Source organism: Opisthocomus hoazin, chromosome 10 (assembly GCF_030867145.1).
Source record: "Opisthocomus hoazin isolate bOpiHoa1 chromosome 10, bOpiHoa1.hap1, whole genome shotgun sequence".
NCBI lineage: Eukaryota > Metazoa > Chordata > Aves > Opisthocomiformes > Opisthocomidae > Opisthocomus > Opisthocomus hoazin.
In genome coordinates, this window is record NC_134423.1 from 8,968,692 (window position 1) to 8,981,741 (window position 13,050).

The 13,050-nt window shown below is 41.6% G+C and overlaps 1 protein-coding gene across 1 annotated transcript in view; it reads right to left on the minus strand.

The window, feature by feature from the left end:
• Positions 1-9,014: 9,014 nt before the first annotated feature.
• Positions 9,015-13,050, minus strand: part of ANXA2 (annexin A2) — a 29,443-nt gene continuing 25,407 nt past the window's right edge. The window contains exons 10-13 of the mRNA XM_075432047.1: positions 12,392-12,487; positions 11,107-11,165; positions 10,334-10,456; positions 9,015-9,403 (exon numbers count right to left, since the gene is read on the minus strand). Coding sequence (XP_075288162.1) covers positions 9,344-9,403; positions 10,334-10,456; positions 11,107-11,165; positions 12,392-12,487 — 338 coding nt within the window. The 3' untranslated portion in view covers positions 9,015-9,343. The remainder of the gene's footprint in view (positions 9,404-10,333; positions 10,457-11,106; positions 11,166-12,391; positions 12,488-13,050) is intronic.

Genomic DNA, 13,050 nt, shown 5'->3' on the forward strand with positions numbered 1-13,050 from the left:
GCATTTTCTTGCAGGCTTTACCAAGTTATTAGGAATAAATCTTTGGGATTAATTCCATCCACTGAGAGAGTTGGTTTAAAAGGACAATGGGGAATGAAATATTAATCTAAAAATACATCATGTGTCCTGAGCAGCTTCTTCCAAAAAACACTAAGGGAATTACCAAAGTTTTTACAGAAACTCACAGCTGCAAGCCCACCTCAGTCTGCTACTTATGGGGAGGGGAAAAAATACGCCCCGTCGTTTCCTTAAGAATCCTAGATTCTCTGTACCTCTACTGGGCAATTACACTGCGACAAAGATGTTGCCCTCACACTCCTCTCCTGTTGCACCTTGCTTTGCCAAAGAGAATTCCTCATGGTGCCACTCAGTCTTCGCTTTGAAGACTGCCCACAAGGTCTTCTCAGTTTCAGCACAGCATAGGGATCATCAATCTAATGAAAAATCTCAGTGTGCTGCCATTTTCCAGAGAAGCCTTCAGCGCTATTTCCAACTATAGTTATCTAATCTAGTTGACTAAGGGCACACTAGATCTATCGTGAAACGGGGTGAAACATGCATTATCGCTCCTTTTAGCTGAAGAGTTGAGATCTCTTTGCTTAATACTCCCCACCGAATGTTAATGCACAATTTATTTAATGCCTAGTTTTTGTGTGCTGAATTAGCTCACAACGCAGCTGAGTGTCCCTTGTGAGCAAGTGCTCCATTTGCACATGTCAAGCATTACAGTCTATTTAGTCCTATCCCAACTGCTTAATGTCTGAAACAGAAGCATCCACTACATTCTTCTTGATCTAAACAGCTAATTTAATACCCTTGGACAAAAGGGGTCTGGTGTTTTGGTAAGTTCCCATGGGCCTAACTATCACAAAGAAGGGATTGTTGAATACGCACACAAAATAAAGGAAGAGATAGGAGGCAGGCGGTCTGATCTTTATGACCCACTGATTATTCTATCAGTGAGTAGAAGCATAAATCCAGCTCCTGACCTAACAAAATACTATTTTACTTCCTTTTACCCTGTATTTTATCTTTTATAGCCAATAAAACATTAAACATTACAAAAGGTTATGTTTTCACCGGTATTTTCACTAAATGACAATAAATTCCAAGTTGAGCCAAGGAGAGGTTTCAGCAGCAGCTATCCTGACAGTTGTTTGACACTCTTCCTGCAATTCACTGTGAATACACTAGCACCATTAATATGAAGAAAGCCCATCTGGAAAATCTGACACTGAATTTGAATCAGTCTAATGACCCTCTTAATGATTTAATGGTAAATCTATACACTAACACAAAGCTGAGCTCTTTTGCAATGATCTGGTATAGTATTTACTGCGGCAAGTAAAATTCCTTCCCTCACCCTGCCTTTTGAATAAATACCAAAACCAGTATCAGCCACCTTAGCTGATCTCCCTGAGCTTTAGATCAAGGCTCTAGACTTGTCCTGCTTTTTATTCCACATGAGTTAAGAAGTGAAAATTAAAAGCATTATACAGAAAAAAAAAAAAGAGAGATGAAGGGACTTCAGAAGGATCAGAAGGGAGCAGACTAAATCTTTAATCTGACGCAAAGCTAAGTACTTCAGTTACCCGGACTATATGTGTATGAAAGACATGCAGAGTGGCAAATGGGTCTGAAAAACTGTATGCATTTTATGGTCCATTGATTTGGGAGAGAATGGCAGAGCATGCAGTCGTTTTGAATGGGATACAGAAAAAAACCCACTCAGAACCACTAATCAGCAGAATTCCAAAAGGCTGAAGATAGGACAAAGAGCACTGGCAGGACAGACAGAACAGTTCTCCTATCATGCACAAACTTTCCCCAAATGTTTCAGTCTTAAAGGGTTCACTCGGTCACCAGCTGTTCTGTTTATTCCACAAAGCATTGTATATTGAACTGTGCCTTCTCACCTGAGATGGTGAGATGCCTGGTCCCAAGTTGCCAGAGACTCACGGTTGTCCTAGTGCAATCTAAGGCCAAGACCTGCAGCTCAGGCAACTGTGAAAGTACTTGCCCACCTGGGAAAATAAGCTTAGATATGTAGGCTATGAAAATTGGATTAAAGCTTTGAAACACATTTCCCAGACAGTACTTGAGCTGAAACACAATCATTAATGGTCACCAGTCCTGAAGAACTGAACTTGGCAACTGAAAATATGAATGAAAACCACCCATCATCTGTTGCAGTAGGTTTTCTATATCAGGAATTACTTAAGTATAATCTCTAATTTAAAAGGGAAACTGAGGCACAGATAAGGTAACTGACTTGCACAATGTCACACAATTGCTGAAAAACCACAGGGGAACCGCAATCAGATAATTCTGTTCCACACAGTGTTTCTTTCTTTCTTCTATCAATGAGTCAAAACTACTGCCAGACTAATTAAACAGAGAACAGTATACCTTAGTAAGATTATTTTAAAACATGAAGTCATGACTATCCCAGGAAAATATAGAAAATGTTGGTTCGCATCTTGTTCGGGGGGAGAAGAGGACAGTTACCCTTATAAAACACTTTAAGTACTGTATTAGTCCTGAATCAGGAGCATTTTCACAACCCCATTCATGTCTATTTATAATTGGTGATGACTCCTATGATCCCTTCAGTCATGATTTTTTCTAAAACAATGAGACTGTCTAGTGGCATAAGAATATACGATGATGAAGTTTAAGCTAAGAGACATGGAAAATCTGGTGTCAAACAGCCAGGACAGCAGCAAGCCCAATATCTGCCCTGTTTAAGAGAAACTCTGAACGAGGTCAATAGAGCACTGTCCTGGCTGAAGGGCTTGCAACACTTCAAAACCCAGTAAACACCTGATATTAGGAGGCAGCCACACAATATGAGACTCAGACACTGAAAGGCATGTAGACACCTAATTCCCATTGCTAAAAATGACATGTCTAGACCTTCAAAGACATTGGAGTACCTAATAATCTGAACTGAAGACTGAAGATACAGACCTGAATTTATAGATGACTCAAGACTCAAGCCAAGCATTTCACTTACTTGGGCAGCTCAGGCAGGTTCTTATAGTTTAACAGACAGGTCACACCAGGGATCCCAGTATCACTTTCCCATCTCAGGTTTCATTTGATAAATTACGCACAACGTTCCCTTCTTTTCCTTCTAACATTTAACCAAAGCAAATCAATCTGTGTGAATCATCTGCTACTTACCCAACTTCATGTCCTTTTAATATAAATTTCTTACACACAGAACCAAGAGAGGCATCTCCGCAGCTTACTCATCTAACATCAAGGCGTTTTCTGAGCTATGACCTGCACTAATCCCAAATATATGCAGCACAATTCATTAAAACAGAAGAGAGAAAAGTAGATTGCAGCTTCTCTTCCTAGGTTTTATGCTGCTGAGTCTGAGCTCAACCCGTGCACACATTGTCAGTCTCTGAATATTTCGTCAGTTCATCAGTTACTTCACTGAAGTTCATTATTTTGAGCCTTTTGGCTCCTACCCAGTTGCAATTACTTGTTTTAAAACACTGCATTAGCATTGTCGCCAATTACAGACACAGTGGCTTATTTCTGAAACAACTGCACTGCTGATCTCTCTCCACAATCCTGCCTTCTGTGTATGGCAATAAACGGCGGAGGGAGGAAACAACTGAAAGAGTCAAATCCCACCTTATTAGTTTTTTATTTTCTTCTGCATGACACACAAACTAACACAGCTCATATGCGGGCAGGTTTTGAACTGACAGGCCAACCCCGTTCTCTCTAAGTAAAATAAATTTGCCCAAGACAGACGAGGAACATAAAAAGGAGTAAAATCATCCCATCTACCCACATCAAACACGTAGCATGTGAGATCAGAACATAACCAGAAAATAAAAAGCAGTCATTTTAGTAAGACTTTCTCCATTAAAAAAAAAGGCGGCAAAAAACTAGTCTGCCGCTTTCCCAGATGTAATTATAACTTACATCAGCCTCTTCTCACCTTGATTTACCCCAAAGATTTACTAAGTAAAATCCTTTAATATAAAGGGTTTAAAAACAAACAATTAAAACCTTGTAATGTTGAGTGTATTTACAATACATAGACTTGCAAAAGACTCAAAAAAAATCCTCTGGCAACCCATCATTTGCAATAACAGCATTATGATGTAGTCATAGTCCAGAACCACTACATAGTAAAATATGTTTTCTGCTTTCCTACTTACAGGGAAAAACCAAGGAAGGAAATTCAGAACGTAGAGTTCACAGTGAAACCTAAAACACACCTAAAGTGCTCCTAATGCCTTTTGTTTTTTGAATTGGGAGGAAAAAATAGAAGTAGGAAAGAATTTAGATCCCCTATTATTAATGTATGTATTGTACAATGCCAACTGTTGCTTTACTGATGTATTTAATCATTGTTAATACATTTGTAATAAGTTAACTACAGTACCATCTCAGAAACAAAATTTAATTTACTATATGATCACAGACAGCCTACAAAGCAATACTCATTTAATGTTTTTATTACAAAATCTTAAAAAAAAAATTCAAAAATATTTACCTATCTTTAGTGCTTCACATATTTAAAAGATTATAGAAAGATTTTTGTTGCTGTTGCATTAATTTAAAAAATCATATAGTACTAAAGGGACTTTAAATAAACCTTTCTCTTTCATGGAACATGATTTCAAAACATTTAATAAATTCAGCAGTGAAGATGACCATTTTGGATCAGATAACTCATCCTGATTTCTACAATGAACAAAAGTGATAAAAAATATTTAATGAGTATTCCTTGAATAATAAAAGCAGATTTTCAGAAAAGTTCTGTGTATGCTTAGAAAAAGCCTCCACAAGTCTTGAAGCTTGTTTTCACTTTACAAGTAAACCATTACCTGAAGATAAGTAGGTATAAACCAGCCAGCTAAGGACACTTGGGAGAGAAGAATATTGGCCAAATTACTTAGCAGCTATTCAATCAGGAATTCACAAGCAATATACTCTGTTCCACAACTAACATACCCGCATATATTCCTTCCAATCAACCTTCTTAAATAGCAAGATATGGTTGGGTTTTTTTCTATCCAGCATTAAACAGGACCTTAAATAAGTCATACTAAAACAGAAGTTCAATGAATATTCTCCTTTCTTAAGACACTAAAAACCCATAAGCTGAGCATAAACAGTCACCTCACATAATTAAACAAATTCTTTCTCTACTAAAATTTTAAAAACATTCCCTCGTGTAAACACATCAGTCAGAGTGAGAAGGAAAGGCAAGATTAATACACATGAATAAATGGAAATATCTCCTTTAGAAAAGCTACTTTCGTGGCACATGTATTTTGTCATTAGTAAAGACAGTGAAAATCCAGAGAGTGTGCAATTGCTAGCAATTAAATTCTAAAGCTCTAATATGAATATAGCAAAAGATATGGTGATGTATTTAATTTTCTACAGAGAAAAAGAGAACCGGTACCTGTTTTAAACCAGGAAGCAGCAGGTAATATCAAGCTCAAAACCACTTCCTGTCAAAGAAAGGAGAGAAAATTCCTTTACAGATACTGTCATTATTAATCCACTCTTTGAAAGGTTATTTATAGAAAATCTTTCAGTTTTGAAAATTCATACCATGATTAGAATCTAAGAAATCATTTGGGTTGCCTGTGCCTAAAAGAGACCAATGGCAAAATTTGGTTAAGTATTTTGGAGAACACAGCCAATTTCTAGACACAGCACAAATCCTGGAAGATGAAACTGAATTTTTGACATGCAGGCTTAGAGTCAGGAAATGTAAATGTTTGGAAAGAGCAGAGTTCACACTAGACAGGGAGACACAGGAGGATTTTCCGTTTCGCTTTGTGCCGGCCGCAGCAGCACTGGGCGCTTTCTCTGGGCTCCCTCTCGTGAGCAGCTGCTGACAGCGCACACCAGGAGCACCACCACCAGCAGCACTCCAATAACCTACGAGTTCCAGTTTCATGTGAAGTTACTTGTTTCTTAACGCACCATGCCCCAAACGGCCTTGCCCACAGCAATGTTTGGTTCCAAAGATATTATCCATGTACAGTTACCTTTCCCTAGAAGGAGCAGGATATAAATAGCAAGACGCCCTATTTCCCCAACCAAACCCCACAGCCTGCTTCCGAAGAGCTCATCACCCCTCGCTGCGGGGATGAAAAAATCCACACCTACGGAACAAGCTTTATAAGCAGTCATAGCAGTGTTGTTCAATGAGCAAGCATTACCCGTTTTAGAAGTAAAATGATACATATTATTTATATTATTAATGAAAAAGGCATTTTAAAAGCAAGCACTTAAAGAAAGCTCCTATCTTGTAAGGAACCTTTTCTTTTACCAGGATGTAAGCGTTCGCTTAAGTTTTGACCGAACTACCATTTAATTAATCCATTCTAAATCTGTCTCTCATTGTAAAACATCTTGCTTTACCCCATATTCATCCACTGCAATAATAAGCTGCTTGTTTTCATGAGCTGTTTAGATGCTATGCAGATCGAGTTGTAAATTGCAGAAATAAGGATTTTTGCACCAAAGAACTAGCACAGCCTAGCACAGACCTGACAGCTATTCCAAATTTGCAAGCATTTAGTGACTTTCTCTCACTCTGAATTAGACTGTTTATGCTGTGACTTAAGAGGCGAATTCCGCTGAAATCTGAGGAAGGGAATTCTGGATAAGGAACAGTAAAAGTCACGATCACGCATACAACAGGAAAGCACACCAAGAAAACCACTTGCAGCCATGCTAGAAACAGCATTACTTTATTATTAGCTATTTAAGTCAATACTTGCCCAAAGGTACACTTTTCTAGATCTATATTCCAATGTCTGTTACACAGCAGGTCTGATAAGAGGCTAGTACAAATCCAATTAAATCCTACTACTGCTGATTGCTGTGTAATTTGGGATAGTCAAAGAAACTGTGCCAATGAAGTGTAAAATACCAAAGGAAAACTTTATGTTGTTGCATGTGTCATTAGAATGGGAACTCCAAAGAGCAAACACAACAAACTAATCAAGATCTAGCCTCAATAAACTGAAAACGGACCCTTTTGTCACACATTCTTGGGACAGCAAAGATTTGGAGACAAATTTTAAATACACTTTCTTTCTTCTGAAGGTAAATAGAGTAACAGTTTCAATTACCAGCAACGGGAATGATTTTTTTTGTTTTTATCATGTGTTCAATTTGCCAGGTGTGGAATTATCAGTAAAACGGTCCAACACTCCCAAGCATCATTCTTCAAGGTATTCCTGTCTTTCAAAGTCGCAGAGACCTGATTTTTGCAATACAACCCATGAACAGGGACCTACCTTGCGTCTTAATGAGTCTGTAATCAAATGACAGAATCAACACCAGAGCTTGCAAATTTGTTCTTGTCTGCAACATCAGTAAGCCAGTAACACAAACAAAACAAAGATGGGGGGGAGGGGGGGGGAAGAAATCATCAACAACGCCAGCAAACAACTTTAATTATATTCTAGAAAGCTTCTAGATCTCACAGAAGACTAAGTCGCTTTCTGGTCTACAGTCAGCGAAAATAGTCCTGGCCTTTGAAATCATGCCGGTTTATTTAACACTGCCTTGCTCCCAAAGAAAGGCTGCCGGCAATTCTGAGCATCCCGTAGCAGTGAGGCAGAGCACACTCACCATCAAATTCTAGTTGTTCATTCCACTGACTGGAAAAATGCCTGCCATCTGATTTCTTTTACAGGGCCGCATTTGAGCAAGCAAAGTTTATAGAGATGACTTACCTAATTAGAGTCAAAGACTGATTTTCTACCTCAGCAATAGTTTTTAAATGTACAAATCTAGACAGAAAGGCATTTTGAAAACAGGTGTGAATGACACTGCTCCATCAGGCATTAAATTGGAGCTGTTCCTGAAAAATAGTATAATTTCTGCGTTTAAGTTACCAGTATGTTATGAACTGCCATGTTTTTAAACCAAGCATTCCTTGTGGTGTTCTGCCAATGAGATCTCAGCAAAATCTCTCACCCTTTTAATAGCAGCACGAAACAGGCTACCGTGTCCTTCTCTTCTCCGAAAGGTTGATCTAAAAAGTCTCAAAATTATCTGAGGAGCATAGCAGCCTTAGAAATAGGGCTACAAACCAGTTAATGCCTGAGCGAAAACAGCTGGTACTTGCAGGCGGTGTTGTATTTCCAGAGGAACAACAGCTGAGAAAGGAGGAAATTGTTTTATCTTATGACCATTATCTAATATTTATGTCTCAGCCGTACCCAAGGCCTCCGGCTCGGCAGCGCGCGGCTACGCAAGCGCCCGAAGAGCGCCGGGCCTCGGCCCTCGCACGAAGATGGCGGCTCCTCCCGCCTCCAGGCGCGGCCCCGAAGGCGGCCCCGCGGCCGCAGAGGAAGCTCTGCTCTCCGCGCCGTTCCCCCAGCGCCGGGACGCCGCTTTCCACGCAGCGCTGCGAGACAACGCAACCGCAAGACACGAAAACCGCGTTCCACCGCGCGAGCTCCCTCCACCGCAGCCACCGACCGAGACGCGCGGCCCGGCGCGGGGCACGGCGGGCGCCCGCCGCCCCGCTGCCGCCCCTGCGCTGCGCCGTGGGCGGGCCGCAGGCCCCAGTCCCGCTGGCCCCAGCCGCGCTGGCCGTGGCGCGGGGAGGGCGGGAGGCGGGAGCGACGGAGGTCCCTTCCGCGGGCCGGGCAGCGAGGCTGGGAACGGCTCGCCCCTCGCCCGCAGAGAATGTTCGGACGCGTGCCAGGGGTGCAGCAGTGTTTGCCCCCCGCCGCCCAGCAGAGAAAGGCGGGGCTCAGGTTTTAGTGTCGCTTACTTGGGGAAAAAAAAAGGAGAAAGAACAAATATCAAGAGAATGGTTTTGCTTCTGTCGAGAAGCTGAATCAGTGAACAGGCGGAGGGCTTCGAGGGAGGGAGAAAGGTTTCAGCCACAAGCAGCAAACCCTGGGAGGAAAAAACAGCACAGAGAATGGACGGCGAAGGCTAAACGCGTATCAATTGTTCACACAGTTTTCAAATCACAGGTCTGAAAGAGATCAGTCTTCTTAAAGTAAAACTCCAGTTTTATTTGTGTTTTATTAGAAACATCGCACAGAGAAGCAGAGTCTTCCACAAGCACTGGTAACAGCATGTGTGTCTTTGGCGGGCCCGTTTCTCTGGCTGCATGCCGCTGGGACCCACGGCAGAGCCAAGCAGAGCACTGCTGCTGGGAGGAGCGCAGGCAGCACCGGAAAGCACGCTACCATCAGTGGCCTGGCAGATACAAAGGCAAGTCAAGGTTAGCTAGGCGAGTCAATCTTTTCTAGGATTACAGTAAAATGAAGAGCAAAACAGGCTTGTCTCTGGACTTGGGTTTCTTCCATCACAGTTCTCAGTCTTCACCACCACACAGGTTCAGCAGTGCCCTCTGGTAATCCCCTTTTGTGTCTTGCTGCAAAGCAAGGGAAGGAAAATTCAAAATACATACGAGGTCACAAAACACGGAACTGTATGCATTATATTCTAAACCCGTGGGACACACTATGTTTTGCAGTTGAAGCCTTGTCAGCCAGGAGGAGACTATCTAGCCCCAGTTTTACTTGTGTGTGAATTGAAATTATTTATCACTCTTGCAATAAAAATGCAAGGCCAAGACGGGAGAGAAATTTTGGTACGAAAGAGAGTAACGCAACAAAGGAAAGCTGAAGAACTTGATTCTGCTCCTTTTCACTGATCACTGCAAAAATCATATGTCAAGTTCACTATTTTGAAAATCTGCTTACAATCTAAACTTGACATCTTCAGGAAAAGATTTTGGCTTAAGCTTTTGACGCAACTTCATCCACACAAGGAAGAATGTATCATATGCTATTGTGAGGGTGGGCAGAAGACTAGTTTTTAAACAGATGCGCAAGCTCCCTACCTGTCCCTCAAGTTAAATAAAACCTAGCACCTATAGCTCCCGCCCAGTCACAGAAATGGACAAAAATCACTCTAGCTAAAAAACCTACTCCTTGGGCACCATAATGAAAGCGAGCAGCAATTTAGATGCTCTATTTTCATTCAGCAATCAGACAGCAATTCTGTTTTTTCTTTTCGTCTGAAGATAGGGACAGGTAAACAGAATTTTCCTTCATAACACATCAGCTGGTTGCACAAAGCCTACGTATACCATCAAGTGGCTGCTGCCAGGAGTTGTACCAGCTGTGGACTGTAAAGTTAAGGGGGGAGGAGGGCATTTCAATAGTGCATGGATAATCACATATTATTCTCACTGCAGCCTCCAAAACACCTCCCATGCATTCTAATGGTACAATTAATCCCATGAAGACTGCTGCAAAGGTCTGTACAAGAGATATAAAAAGAAAGCTGAAAAACTTACCTGGATGAAATAATACAGAGACTTTCCGTATTTCCTCTTGAATTCACTCTTAATTTTCAGCATGTCAGCCTCGCAGCGGGAGACCATAATCCTGATCAGAACCTTGTCACGAGTTCCCTTGCCCTACAGTCAGATACACATTTCAAACTGTAGTAAATGAAATGCATAAAAGGCCACCATAGCTAACGGTAAGACAGCAAACTACAGGCAACTGAGATGAAGCAATAAAAGATACAATAAGTCTTCTAACTAAGGCCATTGTTATGATCCAGGAATTTGAACATACATTTCCCATCAGCAGTGTCTAACCAACTTCCAGCCACAACTCTAGCTACTTAGCCTGTAAGCAGCAGTTCTGGCTCACCAGAATGTCCTCCTGGTACGGCCTAATGCCTGTTACCAGGCATTTCTCTTCCGTCCCTTTTCTTGAGAAAACGTTTTGAGGCAAATATAGTGTCTTATTTTGGCACTTCAGTAAACAGCTTTTTCTGCTATCAGCTCTTGGTTACCTGCAAAAGATGGGTCTAACTTTGCTAATCATAATCAACTGATCTAATACAGATCATTGAGACCCTTGCCCATATTTTCCTATGCCAGATGCATCTGAATAGATGGTCTAGGCTCGTAACTGTTGAGGGATGCTCTGAACAATACTAAGTCATTGTTACTTTATTCACATGCCAGTCACACACCATATGAATAAAAGCACCTAATGAATCAAAATTTGATGAAACAGTGGCAACAAAAAATATGAGAAGTACAGTCTTCCCCACCTTCATGGAATCATACAGTCTGTCCGCAAAATACAGCTGCTTGTTCTGAATGCACTGGACTGAAGAGAGAGGTAAGAATAGTTAAACATCCTGCCCATATATGGAATAGCAGAACACAGAATCTTGGAGCCATTTTTAAAGACAGGTTAAGTAGTCAAAATAAGGTTTTCAGCAAAAGCTTCTCCAAAAGGGGACACAGAAATTATTTTTACCTGAGTTGTTACTTAGAAGTTGTTTGGTTAAGCTTGTGATTAAACCACAAATGCTTACAATCTGAGAAAGTATTTCCCTCCATTGCTAGTATCATTTCAGAATACTAGCTCTCCTCCACACACACCCCACAATTCCTTCTTCCACTTCTATAAAGCAGCCTCTTTTCTGAAAACACTCATTGTATGCTAATCCATGAGAAGCCTTCCTTTCAAGGCTGAGCTCTTTATTCTCCATTTGCACAGAATCACAGAATGGTTTGGGTTGGAAGGGACCTTAAAGATCATCTGGTTCCAAACCCCCTGCCATGGGCAGGGACACCTTCCACCAGCCCAGGGTGCTCAAAGCCCCATCCAACCTGGCTTTGAACTCTGCCAGGCAGGGGGCAACCACAGCTTCTCTGGGCAACCTGGGCCAGTGTTTCACCACCCTCAGAGTGAAGAATTTCTTCCTAATATCTAATCTAAATCTGCCTTCTTTTAGTTTAGAGCCATTCCCCCTTGTCCTATCACTACACACCCTTGTGAAAAGCCCCTCTCCATCCTTCCTGTGGGCCCTTCAGGTACTGGAAGGCTGCTATAAGGTCACCCAGGAGCCTTCTCTTCTCCAGGCTGAACAGCCCCAACTCCCTCAGCCTGTCCTCATAGCATAGGTACTCCAGCCCTCTGATCATCTTCGTGGCCCTCCTCTGGACCCGCATCACAGAGTTCTCAGTTCACCCTTACTCTGGAATGGATTTTCCTCTTAAATTTGGCAGCACCCTTGTCATCTTCATCTCATGCCACAGCTCCAGCCTTACACCCTGCCTCCCCATTTCAGAGAATGCAGTGCCAAATCAGCTCTTTTATTAGCTTCTAGCATCCTCCACTGCGCGTCTTCTCCTCTCATACGCACTGTTCTCTCTCCAGCCTATATGTATATTGAATACTTAATGTGTTCAGCTATAGTTCCAACCTTTTTGTTTTTTTCTCATCCAGCAACACTGCAGAAGCTGGGCTCTATCCTTATCATGATACACTGCAAGAGCACTGAAAAGGTCCTATCTAAAGACACTCTTTACTTTAGGGTAACTCACCAAGATTAAGGAAGGCATTCTCCAAATCTCCCTTAACCTCCTTCTTGATGCTCTCCAACATATCATATGGGCTGTAGCTCTTGTACCTGTCAAACACTATCACAAGAAAGAAAACAGGTGAAATCGAAACCAGGTCAAGAACTGGTAAAAGCAACCACCCAAATCAAAAACAGAGAGCATAATGTAGAGACATAGGATTAAAAAATATCTGTCCAAGTCCTTCTGAGAACTTTATCTCCAGTACAGCCCAAGTTTGTCAGCTGACAGTAAAGTTCCCATGCTATGGCCTTTTCGTTGTCCCTGAACGCCTCCATAACCTGGTAAATACCATCTTAATCCTCTACTAGTATTTTTTGAAACAACTTCAATTTAGGCCCTGGAAAGCCTTCGAATGGCTTTCCCATGTGCTTCTTGCAGCAGTACCAGAGCTGCTTTTGAGAGTCTTTACTGTCATACTTAAACACATGGTATAGCTACGTTACCCTAGGACAGGGGGAAAAGCTAGAGGACTTCTCAAGGTCTCCTGCATCCATGTTTTCTAGATTTGTAACATTTTTGTTCACAGTGTATGTGACATATAATTGAGTGTTATTACACCTGTGTAAAAAAAGAGCTCTACACAGAGTCAGACTGTGAGATTAGCACATCCACAGAAATAA